The sequence below is a fragment of the Podarcis cretensis genome (assembly GCF_951804945.1).
Source record: "Podarcis cretensis genome assembly, chromosome: 8".
Taxonomy (NCBI): Eukaryota; Metazoa; Chordata; class Lepidosauria; order Squamata; family Lacertidae; genus Podarcis; species Podarcis cretensis.
This window is the reverse complement of record NC_137177.1, coordinates 69,904,990-69,926,074: the sequence shown is the minus strand read 5'-3', so window position 1 is coordinate 69,926,074 and position 21,085 is coordinate 69,904,990. Positions and strand designations below refer to the sequence as shown.

Here is a 21,085-nt window from a genome sequence, read left to right as displayed (position 1 = left end):
TTATATACATTATTTACACAATGGGCTGCACGGGATTGGCTAATTCCGGAATTCTCCTGTAGGCCAATCAGGTTGTGGATTCACTTCCACCTGGAGCCGGATTGGGTGGCTCCTGCAGACCAATCATACTGCTGCATTGTTCTAGGACCAGTCAGACTGCTGCATTCTGAATCCTATTGTTCTAGGACCAATCAGACTGCTGCATTTTGGATCCTATTGTTCTAGGACCAATCAGATTGCTGCATTTTGGATCCTATTGTTCTAGGACCAATCAGATTGCTGCATTTTGGATCCTATTCAGCTCAGTACATAACACACCACCTGCTGAAGTGCTTAGCTGTAGGGTCAGAAACCAAATAGGGGTCAACTCTAAGCTTGGGCTAGTTGAGAAGGTGACCTCTGACTTCTTTTTCTTTTCTGTTCACCTGCAGAAACACTGATGGACTCCACCACAGCAACGGCAGAGCTAGGCTGGACAGTGCATCCACCATCAGGGGTGAGTTTGTGGGGAAGAGGCACAGGAACTGGAGTGGGGAAGAGGGGCTTCCTCAGTCTGACATGAGCAGGGATGTGTGAACCTATCAGTTTCGGCGTTTCTCATTTCCCCAATCTTAAACTCAGTTCTCCCCATTTCTACACCAATTTCCTTTTTTTAAAAAAAAACTCCTTGTGAAAACTAATCAGTGCTTTGTGCAGGTTTCTCCTAATATACACATTTTGGCAAAAGCATTTCCCCTGATCGAATGCATCTCTGGAAGTCGTTTTCACATATATATGTATTTTCATCCTAGTGTTTTGCATTTTTGTATGCATTTCTCAGCCGGATAGGTGAACTGCAGAATTTGGAGAAGTGTGAATTTCGAAGGGCAGCTGTTTTTCAGTTTGCGTGCGGGAAGTGTGAACAAGGCAAGTTTGCCTATAAATGTGAATCGAATGTATGCCCATCTTTAGACATGAGAAATGTCTGCTTGGTCAAGGACAACTTTCTATATTGGTCTCCAAGAAAGAGGGAAATGAGCTAGCTTCAAGTGGCTCTTCAGGGTTGCAAGTTGTGCTGTGATGACTTGGTGGTGGGAGACGGTGGATACAATTTGAATTATCTGGCAGGGTTGCAAACATGCAAAGCATGCAGTGCACGACGGACAGCAACACTGGTAGCTGCCTAATGCCAGCTCCAACTGTTTGACTCTCAGGCTGAAAAGAGTCCTGCCCATCACCCGCTTCCCTGATCTGGGGATTGAACCTCAAACCTTTGACATGCCCTCCTGACAAGCTGCATTATATTGAGTCAGACCATTAGCTCATCCAACCCAGTATTGCTTACTCTGACTGGCAGCTGCTCTTCAGGATCTCGGACAGAGGCTTTTCCCATTCTTTGCAACCCAATCCTTTAAACCAGAGGTGTCTGGGATAGAACCTAGGGCCTTCTGCATTCAAATCATGCAATCTACCGCTGAGCCTCTTCAATATTGACAAGGGAGAGGGAGGGAGAAGATTTGCAGGTTTTTGATGAAAAGCTCCCCCCTCCCCAAGCCAATTTCAGAACCCTCCATGTAATATGTATAAGGAGAAGGCTCCAAATGCTCGCTGCTCATTTGCGAATTGCACCAAGGAAAATGCCTAGGTAATTTTCCGTCGGAATGCCGCAAACTCTCACATAATAATTCTGATAAGGCTGACAGCGCTAATGAACGCAATTAGTTGATTAATTAAATTCATGGCAATTTATTTTTTATTTTTTTTTTAAAAAAGGTGTTTAATTGAGGGTGGGGACACTTTGGATGCCATTGCGGGAAGCAAGTTGATGTTTAGGCATCACACTTTGAATGGGGATTTTTTTTTCGGGGGGGGGGGTATGCAAATAAAGCATTTTGTGGTGTTGAATCCAAGGAAATGCTTATTTCCCCCAGGTAGTCTCAACTCACACACACACACACACACACACACACACACACAGACACACACACAATATCTGCTTGCAGATGTAACCTAGCAAGCAGCTACAGTAAGCCAGACCCGTCTCAGACAAGTAAATCAGAAGCAGGGAGCTTTCCAGAGGCTGTATTTCATTTGTTAAAAGAAAATATGCATATATACGACCCATCATTTTGAACTGAAGGCATCTGCGCTGGAAGAATCAAATGCAAATTAAAGATAAGCATATTATGCATAACCCAAATCAACTGGCAACTGGTCAATCAAATAAGCTGCAAGGATAAAAAGCAAAAGCTGGTAGTGATGTTGGGAGTTAGGAAAGAAGCTAGTTAAGGAAACTCAAGGCATATGCTTCCAGGGACTCTTGGGAACTGTAGTTCCCACACACATAGAGCTACAATTCCCAGCACCTTTAGTAAGCAACAGTTCCTAGAATTATTTAGGGGAAGCCATGTGTGCTAACTGAGCCTTCGATGTGTTTTCATGTGGATCTGCTTTTATTTAAACTCGTAAAGGTCCTGAATGCCCTCTTCAACAGCATGGGCTGTGTACACACTGTAGATTTGAAGCACATTTAAGACACCTCACTAAAGAACCCTGGGAACTAGTTTGGTAAGCATGCTGGGAATTATAGTTCTGTCAGGCGCAAACCATCTGGGGGCCTCTGGGGTTGCTTTCTAAGCCAACCAACAAGGAGAAAGCAAAGTGGTATGATTGCAGTTTACTGCCTCCACCCACCTAGGCCAGGGGTGCAAAGTCTTTTTTAGCCTGAGGGCCAAATAGCCTCTTTGGCAGCCTTCTAGGGGCCACATAGGGATGTGGGTGGTGCTGTGGTCTGAACCACTGAGCCTCTTGGGCTTGCCGATCAGAAGGTCGGCAGTTCGAATCCCCTTGATGGGGTGAGCTCCTGTTGCTCTGTCCCAGCTCCTGCCAACCTAGCAGTTCGAAAGCATACTAGTGCAAGTAGGTACCACTGTGGCGGGAAGGTAAACAGCATTTCCGTGTGCTCTGGTTTCCATCACGGTGTTCCGTTGCACCAGAAGCAGTTTAGTCATGCTGGCCACATGACCCGGAAAGCTGTCTGCGGACAAACGCCGGCTCCCTCAGCCTGAAAGCGAGATGAGCGCCACAACCCCATAGTCGCCTGGACTTAACCGTCCAGGGGTCATTTACCTTTACCTTACCTTTTAGGGGCCACATGTATCGGGCAAGCAAGGGGTGAACGAATGCATCACTGCCCTGGTGCTGGCTCTTGGGACATAAAGGAGAGGGTGCTGCTTCTGCCTTTGGGCTTGGAATAACAGAACCATAGAATTGTAGGGTTGGAAGGGATATTAAGGGGCCGTCTAGTCTAACCCCCTGGAACGCTGGGATGCTTTTGCAGACTCGGGCTTCCCCATCTGTAACATGGGGGCAAATCATAGCACTTCGCTTCCTTGCAGATTAGTTGCAGGATCTGCAGAGCTAATGTGTGTGCAGAACGCTTTGACTGCTTCATGCTATGTGAACGCTAAGTGTTTTCCTTGCTATTAGCATCGGGAGTCCAGCCAGTAGCCAGTAAACCTGAACCGCTTGGGTCATGGTGATGGAATTCACCTGGCAGGAACTGCCACAGCGATCCTGTAGGGTGTGAGCTGGTATCAATTAGCCAGAGAGGAAGTCTGGAGCAGAGAGCAGCTGCCAGGAGGGGAGGGGAGGGGAGGGGAGGAGGACAGAGGCAGGAGGGGGAGCAGGTCTAAGCAGGGACTGAAGGGAGCCAGGCTGAGCCAACAATTTCTGGGTTCTGCTCAGACTCGGGAAGTGCAGACACAGCAGGTTTCAGGAGCTACTCAGAACCTAAGCAGACTTTCCATGAAAGGGTGGATGTCAACTCCTGTGGATGGTACCAGAAGCTTTTTGGAAACATGTAAGCAAGGTACCAATGACATTTCCTGTTATTTTGTCCCTGGTATTCATGGGTACGCCTGTTTTCCAGGGGGTGGGGGCAACCAGAAGTTCCTCTAAGATTCTGTAATTCTATGCTTCTAAGCAGAGGTTGGATGGCCATCTGTCAGGGATTATTTCAATGTGATTCCTGCATTGCAGAAGGTTGGACTAGAATCTAGCTGATCCTCATGGTCCCTTCCAACTCTACAGTTCTATGATTCTACAAGTTCCATCAGACCTGACTACAGGCCAAACTAGCAGGGTATGATGGGAGTTGTGGTTCAGAAGCAATTTAGAGGGCTGCAGGTGAGTCACTCCTGTTCTGATGAGTTATCACAGGAAGTTGCTGTGGCCAGGCTTCTCCAGAACTCTTCTTTTACCTTTTAATTTCTGATGAAGAGTTCTGATGGACCAGCAGAAATGTCCATCTCTGGGGTGGGGCACAGGGGTTAAATAAAAGGCATGATTCATGGAGTTTGGGCTGGTGCCTTCATGATACACTCTTCTTCTTCTTCTTCTTTGGCGATCGCCCATAGCCGAGTAAGATTGTCTTCCGTGAACACGGTCTTAACAGTGACTCCGTAAGTCTTAACAGTGAGTCCGTAAGTCCGTAAGTGTGGAGGCCAATTCTGGATCCACACGTCCTTCCACAATGGGGACATAGGTGGGAGTTGATCACAGTGAGGGTTTGCCAGCATGCCTTCCTCTTAGCTCATTTCTCCCTTTCACCCTGAGTTTGAGCATCTTCAAAGTCCATGACACCTTTTTTTTTTTTTTTGTTAATCCTTTATTATTAAGTCCATGACACCTTTGGTCAAGGTTGTTCTCCAGTTGGAGTGCTCGCAGGCCAGTGTTCCCCAGTTGTCAGTGTTTATACTACATTTTTTTAGATTTACATTGAGAGCGTCTTTAAACCTCTTTTGTTGACCACCAGCATTACACTTTCCATTTTTAAGTTTGGGATAGAGTAGTTAAAATATACTGTTAGGCTCTAGGTGAAAACTTTAACCAGGCCATTGGCTAACGAACACCCTACACCCTTTTAAATGTTTTTTTTTTGGGGGGGGGGTATTGGTTTGTTTGTTCTTGTATTTATTATGTATTTTGTGCTTTTTTTATCATGTTGCAAACTACCCTGAGATCTATGGATGAAGGGCTGTATACTAATTTAATAAATAAATAACAATAGTAGAGTTGGAAGAGGCTTCAGAGGTCATCCAATCTAGTCCACCACTGACCCGCTGATGCAGGAAATCCCCTGCCACAACAACCCTGAAAGGTGGGCCGCCCAGCCTTTGCTTGCAGTGAAGGATAATTCCCCACCTTGTGAGACCATCTGCTCCACTGTCAAACAGTGTGTGCCACCTGGGCGTCTTTCCTAATATTGTGTCTAAATCTTATTTTCTTGTAATTGGACAGAGTTGTGCACACCAACTACTAGATTTGGCTCGGACACCAATTCAGCACTTTGAAAATTTCCCAACTCAGTTCAGACCCAAATCCCAATTTAGAAAAATGAAAGTAAAGCTTGTGCCTCCCTCTTTTTTAAATTATCACATGAAAAATGGCTGGGTGGGAGAGGCTATAACTTGTTTCCCTTTTGACGGAACTTGATGACACTTGCGGATAGAGTTGCTCGACACGAGTGGATGAAACCTGCCAAATTGCAGGCAGATAGGTCCAGGCAGATAGGTCCAGGGAGTTTGTGATGGGAACCTTTTCTATTTTATTATTATTTTTAAAGGAAGCCATCTGTAGCCTCTTTCATTTTTGGCAGAAATGAATGATATCTGCATGCTTGTTAGCCTCCCGTGAGAGGATGGATCCTGCCAAATTTCAGACGGAGTGCTGCCGGGGTTCTCGGGCATGAACAGCCTTTACAGTTTGGGGATGGTTAAAGAGGAATCGCTTAATGCTTCAGATGCGCTCAGTGGGGAATTTGTACGAAAGTAGCAAACTGGAGACAGGTGTCTGTGGATCAGGAAACTGAACAACACATAGATAAATCAGCCTAGGAGTGCTTTTATATTTAGGCATCTTTAAAGGAGCGGTGTGCACCAGATTTGGCTGAGTCCTGAGCCAAATTGGGCGCATTCCGAGGGACTCTGGCATCAAATAAGTCAGTTTCAGACAGTCACAGATTCCTGCGAGTCCTGTTAGGTGGTGCAGACCAATCCGTGGCTGGCAAGGGGCGGGTGAAGAGGTGTGTGGTGGGGGCATGCTGCCCCAGGTGTCACCACTGAGGGGGGTGGCAAAATGCCGTGTGGCATTCACCGCGGGGCCTGCAGCGTGCCCGAGCCACGTGTCTCTCCTGGGAGAAATGTAGTGGCTTGGACACGCGCAGGATCCGAGCTGCCCAAACGGTCCACCCGCTGCCTCCCCCCCCCAGCTGTAGGGCGGCTGAGTGGGAGGAGGCAAGCAGATTCCCGAGGCCCCATAGTGCACCCCACCCTATGGGCAACTTGCCCTGCTCCTTTGGCAAGGGTGGGGCATCAAGCAGGAAGCAGGGGCAGGTGGAATGGGAAAACTACAAAAGGCCAAGACCTCCTTGACCTGTGACATCATCTTCCCATGAGAAGGCAGAGCCGGCACCGTCACTCTCCTTCATGCCTGACACCCTGCAGGGTCGACACCTCTGTTTTGTGTTGGTGTTGACCTTTAAAGCCCTAAATGGCCTCGGTCCAGTATACCTGAAGGAGCGTCTCCACCCCCATTGTTCAGCCCGGACACTGAGGTCCAGCGCTGAGGGCCTTCTGGTGGTTCCCTCCCTGCAAGAAGTGATGTTACAGGCAACAAGGCAGAGGGCCTTCTCGGTAGTGGCACCCGCCCTGTGGAATGCCCTCCCATCAGATGTCAAAGAGATAAACAACTACCTGACATTTAGAAGACATCTGAAGGCAGCCCTGTTCAGGGAAGTTTTTAATGTGTGACATTTTAATGTATTTTTAATCTTTGTTGGAAGCTGCCCAGAGTGGCTGCGGAAGCCCAGCCAGATGGGCGGGGTACAAATAACAAATTATTATTATTATTATTATTATTATTATTATTATTATTATTATGTTGCTTTTTAAAAAAAAAGAACAAAAAGGCATCCCCTTCCCCAAAATGGCCTTGAATCATGAAAGTGCTCCTTGGAAAGTAACCTGCAGTACAGTCATACCTTGGGTACAGATGCATCAGGTTGCGTTTTTTCAGATTGCGGACTGCCAAAACCGGGAAGTACCAGATCTGGTTACTTCTGGGTTTTGGTGATTGCGCATGTGCAGACGTGCCGAATCTTAACCCACACGTGCGCAAACGTGCGGACGCAGGTTGCAAACACTGCAGGTTGCAAATGTGCATCCCACACAGATCACGTTTGCAACCCGAGCGTCCACTGTATTTCAGGTGCCAGGAGTTGTGATTCCCCCGCCCGCCCCCCCACTCCTGGCTTGTGTTCTTCTCAGTTGGAACCAAATGTCACTAGGGCAGGCGACCGGGGGGCCCAGGGGGGCGGGGGTGAAAATGCAAAGCTGAGTTGACAGGAGAGGATGTGCAGGCATGTGGCACAGAGGCAGAAGGGCTTTGATGCCCTGCGTTTCCCAAGCAAGCAGAACTAGCAAACAACACAGAACAGAATGGACAGGAGCAAATGGATACATCGCTTCAGCATCCCTCCCCCAAAACACTGTGGTCGGGGATCCCTGGTAAAGGTGTTTTCTCTGATCAGAGGCGAGGCCTGTCAGTCGCAGAAGGGCCTCCCTCCCCCTCCCCCTCCCTCCCATATTTGCATTTTTCTTTTATGACAAGCTTCGAAACAAACGTTTCTGTTTCTGAGAAACTGAGAGAAACCAGAGCAGACAGGTTTGTGGCCGCTGCCAGAGATTCTTTAGCCGTGGTTTCTGCATTGCAGGGGGTTGGACCAGATGACCCCTGGAGGTCCCTTCCAGCTGGACAATTGTATGATTCTTTCCACCCCTATGTGTTCTTCTCAAAGAGCTGGTTCCCTAAGGATTCTTCAAGGTCTGGCAGCTGTCATCCAAAAATATACACCCCCACTTTCAGCCAGAAAGTGCATTTCACACCAAGTTGTTATCAGTTCAGTGCACAGCATCTCATTCCCCGAGAACTATAATTTTCAAAATTCAATACTGGCCAAGAAAATTGCAGAAATCCATGTCCCATAAGAAGGCGGCATCAACTGGCAGGTAAGCATTGGCCATACAGGTACACGTTTTGAGCGGAAATGAGAGGGAAAATAATAATGCAATTGTTTCTTAGGATGGAGACAGACAGTTTGTCTCAGGCAGGGGTGGAGAGGCAGAACCAAATCCTGTTTTCTTCTAGCCCTGGTTGTGCAAGGAGGTTCCCTGCATGAAACTCCCTCACGAGCCCCATGTCTGGTCCAACTTGGGGACTGAAAAGTCCCCCATCGCCTGACATCATTGTGATATCAGGGGATTGGCAGGTGGAAAGCCCCACCCACCTGTCAAATTTGGCCCACAAAGCAGGAGAAGGTTCCCTACAACTGGTCTAAGGGAGCTGAAAGCGATATGGCAGGACTTCTGTGGATCATGTCTTCCTCTCTCCCCATCATCTGCACTACAAAAAAGATTTTGCTGGGATCTTAGGCACTCCAGACCATGGGTGATAGCAGTGCCACCCATGGACAGCAGCCTCCCACAATCTCGGGCCGATATCTGAGCTTTGCCACAATGTGAAAACCACTCACAGAAACAGAAACAAACACAGGAGTGTTTGTTGCAAATATATTTCTTTTCTGCAAGCAAATCACACGGAAGTTGTGCTGGATAGAGAGTTCTGTTTCCAGAAATGGCTGTTGCATCGTATGAAAGCTCAGACACAACATGGAAATGAACAATTGGGGAAATGCAAGGAGAATGGAAGAAACTGCCGTGTGAGAGGCAAAGTAAGGTGGACTGCACACATTTGCAGAGCCGGCTCTGCCCTTGGGCAAAGGGAAGTGACTGCCTCAGGTGGTAGATGTTTGGTGGGTGGCAGCAGCAAGTTCCCCAGCTGTTCTTCCTAAATTCTCCTCACCAACAATTTCCTTCCATTGGAGGACAGAGCTGGATATTCTCCGCTGCATATCCTGCCCCGCACACCCCAAACGAGCCTTGTGGGGTGGAAGATACTATCCCACTGCCAGTGTCGAAATAAATTGCAACTACCTGTCCAGTTGGCTTCCATACATCTCATCCTTGGCTTCAGGTGGCAAAATGTCTAGCGCTGGCTCTGCACCTTTGGTTGCAGCAGAACTAGAGGATGGAGAGCCTTTAACTGTGGCTCCTGCATTTGCAGGGGGTTGGACTAGACGATTCTCTGGGTCCCTTCCAACTCTACAATTCTAGGATTCTTGAGGCTGCACGGCAGAGATGGGGGACCTCTTTCAGCCCAACGGCCATGTTCCCTCCTGGACCACTTACCATGTGTGTGAGAGAGAGAGAGAGAGAAACGAGGAAAGCAGCAATAGCAAGCAGAGCAATGGCTATAAATTTCACCCTTGAACAGTAGGCTATCTCAGTGGTTAGAGCACAAGACTCCTAACATCAGGGTTGTGGGTTTGAGCCCCATGTTCGGCAAAACATTCCTGCATTCCAGGGGGTTGGACTAGATGACCCCAGAGTCCCTTCCAGCTCTACAGTTCTGTGATTCTACAGAGGCCCACACGCTTTTCTCTGCCCTCTATCCAGGCAAGCAAGGACTCTCAAGAATGGTTCAAAGGAAGAGAAGGGCATGGCCTTCTGGGGGAGTCCTGAGGACCAGCTAGAGATGCCTGGGTGGCCCCTTGCCTCTGCTATACAGATTTGAGTAGCAGCCCCACTGCATGTAGAAATAGCCCTTTGGGGTGCAATTTTACCCTAGGAACATGGAGAGACACCTTATAATGAGTCATTTGTGTTTGACCACCAGCATCTCTTGAGGGATTCAACTTCTCTCTGTCTCTCCCAGTCTGACCTTGAGATGCTGAGGATTGAACTCAGGACCTTTGGTATGCAAAACAGATCCTCTGCTGCTGAGTTACATCCCTTCCCTACATCCCTATATCCCTACAGCCTCAGCCAACTTTCCCAGGCACTATTCATCTTTTACGAGACAAGAACAGCTTATGCGTCTGAGCAGGAGCTGTTCCCTCTGGGATATCCCTGCTTTCATTCCACATTATTCTCCGAAGATGTTTTCTGCATCTTTTTTTTTTTTTAGACCCTGTTAAGATGCCCAGAGGCAGCATTAGGCTGTGGGCTATATCTAACCCACAGAGAATTCCCGCTCTGCTGCCATGTGGTAACTCACCTGAGTGTCAGTAGCTCTGGGCTGCAGAGGGATGAAAGCAGTTCCAGAGGGGAAGCTGAGGCAAGCCAGATATGTCCCACGTTGCCTCTCCCTGCCTTAAATTGTATGAATCAGGAGCATGGCGGGGGAGGGGGGGTTGAAAGGGAAATATTGTTTGTTTCTACCTCCAGCCGCAGGATTTTTAAGGAACGGAATGTGCACGAGGTTGTCCTTACTTAGCTAACAAATGTATTATTTGATGACAATGTGTTTTTACCCCATTCATACAGTGGCATGCAGGGATCAGTGAGAAGACAATCCCTGCCTTTGGGCTCACTACCTAAGAGACACGGCACAAAAGGAAAAGCAAAGGGAGGGAGGAGGAAAAAGCAAGCTCAGGCACTAACTCTTAGTAACAGAGGTTATAGCTCGAGTGAACAAATTTGAGGAGGAGCCCATAGCTGCTTGGCTTTCAGCTGAGCAGATGGAGTAGCCATGCAAAGTATTATTTGCTCCAGTCTTTGCATTGGCTGCCAGTATGTTACCAGCTAAGTTCAAGGTGTTACTGCTATTGTATAAATTCCTAGAACCAGGTGACTTGAAGGAGACCACCTTGTCCTTTATACAGTGCCACAGTCATCTCCAGAAGCCCTCCTGACTCTCCCACATCATCTCAAATTCATTCCATTTCTATGCGAACCAAGGCTTTCAGCATAGCGGCAACCAGCGCTTTTGGGGCACTGTTCCTTTTGAAATTAGACAGGCACCTGCAATCCTGATATTCCATTTCCCACTGAAAGCATTTTGGTTTTGCTGAGCTGTTTTGGGAGAATTCCTTTGTTCTGGCATTGTGTGTTTTAAAATGTTCTATAATGATTTTTATTGCACACGACCCATATACATATTATATATATATATATATAGTGGTGGTTTTCATTTTTTTTTACAAAATAAGTAAATTAATTAAAACTGTGGAGTCCTGAAACTGTATTTGCCTAGCACCTGCTTCAAATAAAATAGGCAGGTGGGTTTTTTATTTATTTAAAAAAACTACTTTATTTTCTCAGGTTTTAATCAACACATCGTGGCTGGGTTTTTTGAGCTGCTTTGGAACTGCTGTTGTCACATGATGAATTGCTTTGTGCTGTATTCTCCGTTGTATCAAAATGTGTATTGTAGCTGTTTTACTGCATTTTTAGTTAAAACAAAAATATTGCGCTCTCTCTCTTTCTATCATCCCTTCACCATCTGGTGCTGTAGCTGCTTGGGCAGCTGGGGGGGGGGCTGAGCAATAGGGTTAGTGACATCCCTGAGAAGGCACGCAACCTGCTCAGCTAAAACCCTGGGGCGTTGCTGCCTTGTCCGTTTGCCCCACGCCTTCGGGGCTGTGCGTGCCGAGCTCTAACTTTCCGCTTTTCCTCTTCTGCAGTGGGAAGAAGTGAGCGGCTACGACGAGAACATGAACACGATTCGGACTTACCAGGTGTGCAACGTCTTTGAATCCAGCCAGAACAACTGGCTGAGGACCAAGTTCATCCGCAGGAGGGGCGCCCACCGCATCCACGTGGAGATGAAGTTTTCGGTCCGGGACTGTAGCAGCATCCCCAACGTCCCCGGGTCCTGCAAGGAGACCTTCAACCTCTACTATTACGAGTCCGACTATGACGCCGCAACCAAGACGTTCCCCGCCTGGATGGAGAACCCCTGGGTGAAAGTCGACACCATTGCGGCAGACGAGAGCTTCTCCCAGGTGGACCTGGGGGGCCGCGTGATGAAGATAAACACTGAGGTGCGCAGCTTTGGGCCCGTCTCCAAGAACGGCTTTTACCTGGCCTTCCAGGACTACGGGGGCTGCATGTCCTTGATCGCCGTCCGCGTCTTCTACCGCAAGTGCCCTCGCATTATCCAGAACGGAGCTGTTTTCCAGGAGACGCTCTCGGGGGCTGAGAGCACGTCACTGGTAGCAGCCCGGGGTACTTGCATCCCCAACGCCGAAGAAGTGGATGTACCGATCAAGTTGTACTGTAACGGGGATGGGGAGTGGCTGGTCCCCATCGGGCGCTGCATGTGCAAGGCGGGCTACGAATCGGTGGAGAACGGGACGGTCTGCAGAGGTAAGATGACCTTCCATCAAGGGGCCATGTGGCTCCTCTGTGGTGGGTGCGTGGGGCAAGGAAAGGGAGAGGGAGCGGGATTCTCTGCCTCATCTCGTATCAGGGAATGGTCTGAAGAGGGAGAACTGGAGGGAGAAGAGTCACCCCTCCTGGCCACAGCGTGTTCAGAAGCAGAGAGAGATACAGGAGTTGAACAGCTTAGCAGGGAGTTATCTAGTTATGAGATAATGACAACAGAACCAGACAGGAGGGAGCAGCTAGTTGAAATGTCACTGGAGAGTGTGAGGGACCCCCACCACCACCACGGACTCAGAGGTCCGAATGTATCAGACAGCAAAGGAGTCAGAGGGAGGGAGGAACTTCCCATTGGCGCCCAAAATGCTGTGGAAGTCAGAAGGAGGATTTAGAGTAGCCAACTGCCCTCCTTGCAGAGAGCTGTGTATTTGTGCTCCCAACATGACGCTGTAATAAAAGGACTATAAATCTATCAACTGCTCGTTAATTCTTATTGGTGAAGTTACTGAAGGAAGGGGAGGACTCTCCATGCCTGACACCTTGCGATGGACGGCCGATTCGGAATTGGTTCACTAAAAAGCTGTTGGGTCAAAGGGAGATGGTGGGGAGGATTCACAAAAATGTAGCAAGTATATGCTGAAAATGCCAGGGTCATTTTATCACATGGGGTAGTGCTGTGAAATGGCGAAGGGCTTTTGGGAAATAATTGATATGGGAAATAATGAATTGAAAAGGATGTTTAAACTAATAAATCCCGAAAGCCTTTTTACTTGGAATAATGGGGACAGAGCTCCCAAGAAAGATGACAAGCTTATTTATACACAGTGGTACCTTGGGTTACAAACAGTCCTGCTTACAAACGCTTCGGGTTACAAACTCCACAAACCCGGAAGTAGGTGGCCCGGGTTATGAACTTTGCCCTGGGATATGAACGCAATCCACTTCTGGAGCCATGGAAGGCCGATGTAGGGAATGCATGCCTCGGGTTAAGAATGCTTCGGGTTAAGAACGGACTTCCAGAATGAATTAAGTTTGTAACCCGAGGTACCACTGTATGTGACAACAGCTGCTAGAACTTTTGTATGCACAGAACTGGAAAGGGAAAGGATGACCAAGTAAGAAGGAGTGGCTTATGAAACTGATGAACTATGGTGAAATAGCAAAATTAACTGCCAGATTAAGAGGACATAATGACAAAGTGTTTAAGGAAGAATGGAGGTCACTGATGAATTATGTATCAAATTATCACCCATATATGAAGTCACAGGCAGGATTTGAAATATAAGCAGTGGATTATTGAAAGATTAAATGGCTGCGGGTTTAGGTGATAAAAATGTGTGCGTTATAAAGCACACTTTACTAAAAAGGAGTAAAAAACAAGCATCAGGAAAGCAGGGGTAGGAAGTCAAGGAGAAACTTTGTATGTTAAAAAATGTATATGCTGATAAATGCTTTGAAATGTTTTTGGAGACTTCATAAAAATGATATAAAAAGGGGGGGGGGATAAGGGATAAGAAGGGACTTTCCATCTCATCTTGTGGTGGACGTCAGGTACTCGATACAGAACTTGATTCAGTGGCTACCCATGTCCTCAGAGAAGATGAAACAGTGTTGTTGTTGCATTTATATCACACCTCTTTCTCCAAGGAGTTCAAAGTGGCCCACATGGTTCTCCCCCTTGTCATTTAATCTCCACAACAACCCTGCAAGGTAGGTTAGGCTGAGAGGCAGCGACTGGCCCAAGGTCACCTAGTGAGTTTCATGGCTGAGTGGGGATTTGAACCCTGGTCTCCCAGGTCCTAGTCCCACACTCTAACCACTGCACCACACTGGCTTCTAATAAAAGAGGAGAGTTCTAAAGTGACTCACAATGCAACCTGCACCAGGTAATATTGCCAGGTCAGGTTTTTGTTTCAGCCCCTCAATATTTTATCTGTGTTGCGTCTGTATCCCAGTTGCTGATCACAGCACAGAATGGGTTGCGGAAACATTTTTCCACCTGGCAAGACAAATATTTCATTTTCAATGCATGCACAACTCTGAATAATATGAACTGAGCATATCTGAGTATTTCTATATGAGCGTTAACCTCTGCACTTTGTCAGTATGGCACCACAGACTCACCTGATGTGCAGTCACATTTTGTGTTTTGGTAAGTGAACACCATGCGGATACAACAAAGTTGTTGGGTGTTCTGGAGGCTCATCTGGGTGTGGGGAGGCTCAGAAAGCACAGAGCTTGGATGGGGAGGTCCTAAGCAGTTCTTGAGCACAGGAGCTGCAGAATTACCGCCTGCACGTTTGTTTTATTTCCATTCATAGCCAAGTCTTGCAATTTGCAAGCTGGTTAAAGTCAGCATCTTGAATGGGCCTTGAATGGAAAGATTCCATCTTCAGTGCCAATAGGACCATCAATAGGATGAAGTGGGATGCTACATAGTATAAGGAAATAAATCCATAGGAACATGGCAAGGCCCACCCCAGCCTTGGAAGGTAGCTGGAGAAGCGTTAGAGGGAAGATTTTTGGCAATCCCTAGCTTAGGTGTCTCTTGAGGAGGGATGCGGGTGGCACTGTGGTCTAAAACACAGAGCCATTTGGGCTTGCCGATCGGAACGTCGGTGGTTCGAATCTCCTCGGTGGTGGCTAGCTCCTGTTACTCTGTCCCAGCTCCTGCCAGCCTAGCAGTTTAAAAGCACACCACTGCAGGGAGATAAATAGGTACCACTACGGTGGGAAGGTAAACGGTGTTTCCGTGCACTCTGGTTTCTGTCATAGTGTTCTGTTGCGCCAGAAGCGGTTTAGTCATGCTGGCCACATGACCCGCAAAGCTGTCTGTGGACAAATGCTGGCTCCCTCAGCCTGAAAGCGAGATGAGCTCCACAACCCCATAGTTGCCTTTGACTGGACTTAACCATCCAGAGGTCCTTTGCCTTACCTTTACCTTGTCTCTTGAGAAGCAGTTCTGTGTTGTTGACACTCTGGTTCATGTGTCAAACAGCCATCCCATAATTTTTGGCGCTGCCTGTCAGTCTGGATGCTGGTGGTCAAGTCCAGGGAAGGGTAGGGAGCCTCCTTTGGCCCAAGGGTGGCATTCATGAGTGGGCAACCTTGCAGTGGCCATATGCAGCAGATGAGATTCTTACCTTTATACTATAGGGTGCATTCTAGACATGAAAGAATTCAGAGGTTTACACACAAACACACAGAGATACACAGACAATACAGGGAGACAGACACACCTTTATGTACGTAAGCCAGAGTCATTAAGGACATCTTCCAGCCAAGCACTTGAGGAGGCCAGCAAGAGGCACGGCCTGGACAGAGTCCCAAGGGCCAGATGGAAAGGCTTGGAGGACCACATTCAACTGGGCCTGCAATCCCTCACTACTGGCTGAAGAGGCAGGTCCCTGGACTCTGATCATGGCCAGCTCAGGTTTTGGCTGCAGCCCTCATTCAGGGTGCTTCTCCCTGTTCAGGAATGCCCAAAAGGCCCCCAGGGAATGGCTTGGCAGGCGTCAGACCTGAGTTGCCAAGCGCTGGGGTGGTCTGCCTTCTGGGAGACTCGGCCAGCCTTGAAGGAAGGGGGTTTCTTCCCTCTGGGCCCCTTTGGTGTGTGTGTGTTTGTAGGGGGTGGGCGGCCCACCTCTGCTCCCCGCCTTGCTGCGAACACCCATCCGCAGCAGCGCTGAGCGGCAGAGTTGCTTCGCAGCCTTTTGTCGCCGCCTGAGATAGCTCCCAGCTCCTTTAATTAAAGACAATTACTGCTTTCAGGCCCTCTCCCGGCTCGGCCGCCTTGTTTGCAAACACACAGCTGCGGGTGCTTTTGTATCCCTCGCGCACACGCACACAGAAGGCTTCCTCCTCCCTCCCACCCCCACCACAGCCACACAGAGCCGCCTCTATTATCAGCATCGCAGTCCAGGCACCAATGAGAGAGTAGCGGGTGGAGACCAAAGCTTTGCAGCAGCACAGGAAAAGAAAAAGACCCAGAAGGGTTGGATGCACTGTGTGTGTGTGTGTGTGTGTGTGTGTGTGTGTGTGAATTCAGAATGGGGCTCCTGTACCTTTAACGGTGGTGTCGAGGGAAGAGTTTTTGGCAAGCACCAAGGGCTTTCACTTCTGCAGCCCTGCAACACGACGTGCACTTCACATCTCTCTTCCTTCTGTGCAGTATTGAATGGGAGAGGACGTAGGAAGATGGGTAGCTGCCTTATACAGAGCATTGCTCCATCAAGCTCAGTATCATCTGCCTTGACTGGCAATGGGCAATGGAATTCTGGGCTGCATCAATGGAATTGTAGTGTCCAGCTCAAGGGAAGTCATAGTCCTACTCTATTCTGCCGTGGTCAGTCCACACCTGGAGTCCTGTGTCCATTTTTGGGTACCACAGTTTACCACAGTTTACCACAGTTTATGAAGGGCATTGACAAGCTGGAATGTGTGCAGAGGAGGGTGACCAAGGCGATCAAAGGTCTGGAAGCCAAGCCTTCTGAGGAATGGTTGAAGGAGTTGGGTATGCTCAGCCTGGAGAAGTGAAGACTGAGAGATGAAATGATAGCAGTCTTCAAATATCCAAAGGGCTGTCACATGGCGAATGGAGCATGCTTGCTTTCTGCTGCTCCAGAGGGTAGGACCCAAACCAATGGATTCAAATTCCAAGAAGGGAGAACTTTCTGACAGTCAAAGTTGTTTCGCAGTGGAATGGACTCCCTCAGAAGGTGGTGGACTTGCCTTCATTGGATAGTCCTATCCAATGCCCTTTTAAAATGTGGCTCTTTTTGGGGCATTGTTATTGGGTTGTTGTTTTAAATTTGATTATATATATTGTGGTTTTTATGTTGATCTTTTCAGTGAACTGCCCTGAGGCCTCTGGGTATAGAGCGGTACATAAATTATAATAAGAATAAGAATAATAGTCCTCTGGCAGGCATTCTTTAGATGTGATTCCAGCACTGCAGAAGATTGGACTAGATGACCCTCGTGGTTCCCTTCCAATAACAAATCTATGATTCTATTGCTGCTGAACTACAGCCTCTCTCTGTGCGTGATCTATCAACCCTGAGCTATCATCCCTGACCATTGCATTTTCTGGCTGGGGGCTGATGGGAATCTAACAACATCTTATAGGACTTTAGCACCTTTTTATGGACACTATATTGGCTTCCCTTGATCTATCCACTTCCCTTTGCTTGTTGACCCCAGTCTCCATTCAAGGAGCTACTGCCCATTGCCCATTCAACCCCTCACCCTCAGTTTGGATCACCAGTGGAGTTAGTACATAGAAAGCTCAATATTGTCTGCAGCAGTGGTGGTCCACCACTGCTTTGAGCAGCACTGTGGTAGGAAATAAGGTCATGCTGCAAGATGGTCTTACAGAACCCACTTGTGGAGAAGATTAAAACTCACCCTTGCTGCATAAGGCGGAGGTCTGGGCTGTTTACCCTAAAAGACACACACACACACACACACACACACACACCATTTTAAAAATATGTGAACCACTTTTCACTTCCCAAAGCAGGAATCTCTGCTTTGCTTTGCCCCCGTGTTCAGTCCTCTGTTTGTGACAGAGGGTGTCTTTCATGTCGACCTGCCACTTTTGCGAGGTGGAAGGAAAACCCTCAGTTACTGAGCAGCAAAAGGAGAAGAAAGAAGCAGGCTCCGTTAAATACATTTGGAAACAATGAGAGACTACTAAATGGTTTTTAAAAACACAAGCACAGCCCCCCTCCCTGACTCCTGGAAGTCTTATTTATTAGTTGTGAGTCATTCTTTGGTTTTTCTTATTGCTTCTTACAAGATTGCTGATGCTCGGTTCCCCACAGGCCTCCCTTGCTGGCTCTTAAACTTTCCGTTCTGTTTTCAGCTGGTTTGGATGATGGGGAGAGTCGGGAACAAAATGCATCTTTAATATTATGCATAATGTTTGTCACATTATGTGTGTGGAGAGAGAGAGAGCGTCCTCAAACCGGCTGCTTTTATGTGGATCCCAAAGCAGCCACAGGGTCCTGATCCAGAACTTGTGCTTGTGTCCAATGTGACTCCTACTCTGAGTACATCCACTGAAGTTAATGGACATGGCTCACTCAGGTTCAGTGGGTCTGTGCTGAACTTAGCTGGAGACAACCCATGCTCCCTGTCTCAGATGTGGGGCCCCATGCCAACTTCTTGCTTAGAAAAAAAAGATGCTTGACTTTATTTGGTCTGGGCCCTGGATTGAGAGTACACTCCAGTTCAGGCCTCTATGGCTTCTTTTTTTATTTAAAATATTTTCTCTCCATTTTGATAATTCCTGAATGCACCTCTTTCCTAATCAATCGATGGAGAATGCTCACCAAGCTGGGAGGGTGCAATTTTTGGCACAGCATTGCCTGAGACCTTCCTTAAACTGTGTAAGTCAGGGATCACTGACGTGGCATTCTCCAGAAGTTTTGGACTACAACTTTCATCATCCCTGGCTATCGTTTGTGGAAGTAAGGGCTGCAGGAAGTCGAAATCCAAAGCAACTGGATGCCACCACGCTTGCAACCCTGGGTGTAAATAGAAATCTCAGGAAAAGAAGGCCAACCATTGTATTTATCCATAAACTTGATGGATGGGAAGAAGTAGATGCTTACCATAGCTAGGCTGTGCGTGTCTGTGCTTTAAAAACTAACTAACAAATCTTGAGTTTAAATGATGCAGTGGAAATTTACTGAGCAGCAAACTGCAAGACTGCAGAACAACCCACAAGGCGGAGGGAGAAACCACGAGGTTCGCCTTGGAATAAAACCAAAGGCTTGGGGTTGAGTTTTATATTTCCTCCCTCTTAGATCAGGAGAGAATGTAGGCTGGGGTTGTAGCAGGGGGAGCTCCTGGCTTTTGCTGAAGCTGGTGCAGCACCTTCCCTTCCCTTGTAACCTTGTCTGAAATATTTACACATTTAATGTGTGAGAAACCGGGGGCACCTGCACAATTGTGTGTGTATTTGCATGGCTATTTGGGGTTTGTGTGTTTGTAAAAGAGAGAGATTTTCTTGCATATGTGGCTGTCTCCCACCCAACCTCAAATTGCACGTGCCCTAGATTGCTCAGGATTTGTATCAGGCACCAGTGCAGAGCCCTGGGGATAAAAGCCAGAAAGAAGTTTAGCTGTAATGTTGTAATGTGGAAACCTTTCTTTACACCAAGACGGATAAAATTTGTCCATCTATTTATTGTGTTGTAGCCAGAGCTAGTCCTACTTGAAGCAGAAACACTTAAATCAATGCACATGCCTAACTTGGGTCCAATGGATTCCAGGAGGACTGCTTTGACTAAATCCTAGTTGTATGCAACTGTGTTGTCACCATTGCTCACACTTATCCATTGCTTACCGCACAAGATGTCTCAAAGCTACTTACACGATACAATATTCAAAATTTGCCAGGGAGGTGAAAGAACATTAATTGGCAAAAGTGCTCATCCTGAAATTGCATTAGCAGCAGTAGCTGTGATCCCTGCATCACAAGGGGTTAGACTAGATGAATGTTGGGGTCATAAGATTTTCTGATTCTATCATTGTCGTCTGTCCTAGTATTAAGATGGTTAGGAGCAGCTCTCCAAAGTCTCGGACCTTTTTAACTCAGGGTTGCGAAATGTGCTGCTCTCTGGGAGCTGTTGGACTTCAGCTCTCATCATCCCTAACCATTGGCTGTGCTGACTTGGGGTTGGTGGGAACTGGGGCCCTACAATGGACAGAGGGGCCTTGTTTTAAATGGAGCCACCAGGGAGCAAACCTGAGGCAGGTGAAGCAGGTCCCTCAGCCCAGTGGAAGCCTAGAACCACAAGCCGCAGCTGCACATATCCAATTTTTGCAGAAGGTGATTTAGGGCTTTGTGAATTAACCTGAGAATCATTGCTTGTTATAACCTAGATTTCAGCAGCTTCATTTTAGCAGTGTGCTATTGACCGACTGCCAGAATAGAATGGCAGAGTAGACTGCCAGGCATCTTTATTTATGATGGTGATGATGAGGTGTGTGTCCCCTCCTTTTTTTCTAAACTGAAACTGCTTTTCTCACCTGCTTTCTTTTTGAGAGCATCTCCATTTATGAATCTCCATAAAAGAAGGTCATAGGGTCGTGGGAGGGGGGATGGATTGCCATGAATGCATGCACCCGTGCATTATTTTGTTGTGTGTGGTTATTGGCAAATTTAAGTCAGAATATTCAGAATTTCTGAAGGGGGGCACGACCCAAATTGAGCAAGTAATAGTAAATAAAAGTTGCACCAGTTGTTTTTTTTTAAAAAAAAGCAACGCACAATAACCTTTCAAACAACTTGGGGCCAAAGGACCTTAATTTCACCTGATTCCTTGAACACTGAAATTTCCCCTTTTTGTGCTCCCCCACTGTCCTTGAGTCTCAGTTGGTCTTTACCAGAGACTGAGCCTTTAGTGCCCTGTGGAACTCCTTGCCAGTAGAGGTCTGGCAGGAGTCCTCTCTGCCTTCTGTTGGGCTTAACAGGTCGTGGGCCTTCCTTCATTGGAGGTCAATGCCTCCCTCGGCCAGCCAGGCCTTGCGCTCTTCTCCTGCCTCGTTTTTGCAAATGCCCCTCCAACCAGCTTTCAGCAGCTCTCTGTTTTGTGTATGTGTGTCTCTGTCTGACTGCATTTCCTAAGCCCCGCTGTGAGCACTGAGCCCGTTGCCATAGAAACCACTTTAGGCAGCTGGAATCTGTGCCCCACTGGCATGGCTGGCATGATTGGCTGGTTGAGTTGGCTGCTGGCCTCCTGCCCCTTGCAGGATGCCAGGCTGTGGCAGAAAGGCATTTCACATCCCCCCCCCCCTTTCCAACACAGGAA

The 21,085-nt window shown here is 47.7% G+C and overlaps 1 protein-coding gene across 12 annotated transcripts in view; it reads left to right on the top strand.

Moving 5' to 3' along the window:
• The window catches only part of EPHB2 (EPH receptor B2), a 116,670-nt gene that overhangs the window by 29,637 nt on the left and 65,948 nt on the right, over positions 1-21,085 (top strand). For all 12 annotated transcript variants that reach the window (XM_079986840.1, XM_079986832.1, XM_079986837.1 and 9 more), the window contains exons 2-3: positions 432-496; positions 11,564-12,248. In XM_079986840.1, the coding sequence (XP_079842966.1) occupies positions 432-496; positions 11,564-12,248 (750 nt within the window). The remainder of the gene's footprint in view (positions 1-431; positions 497-11,563; positions 12,249-21,085) is intronic.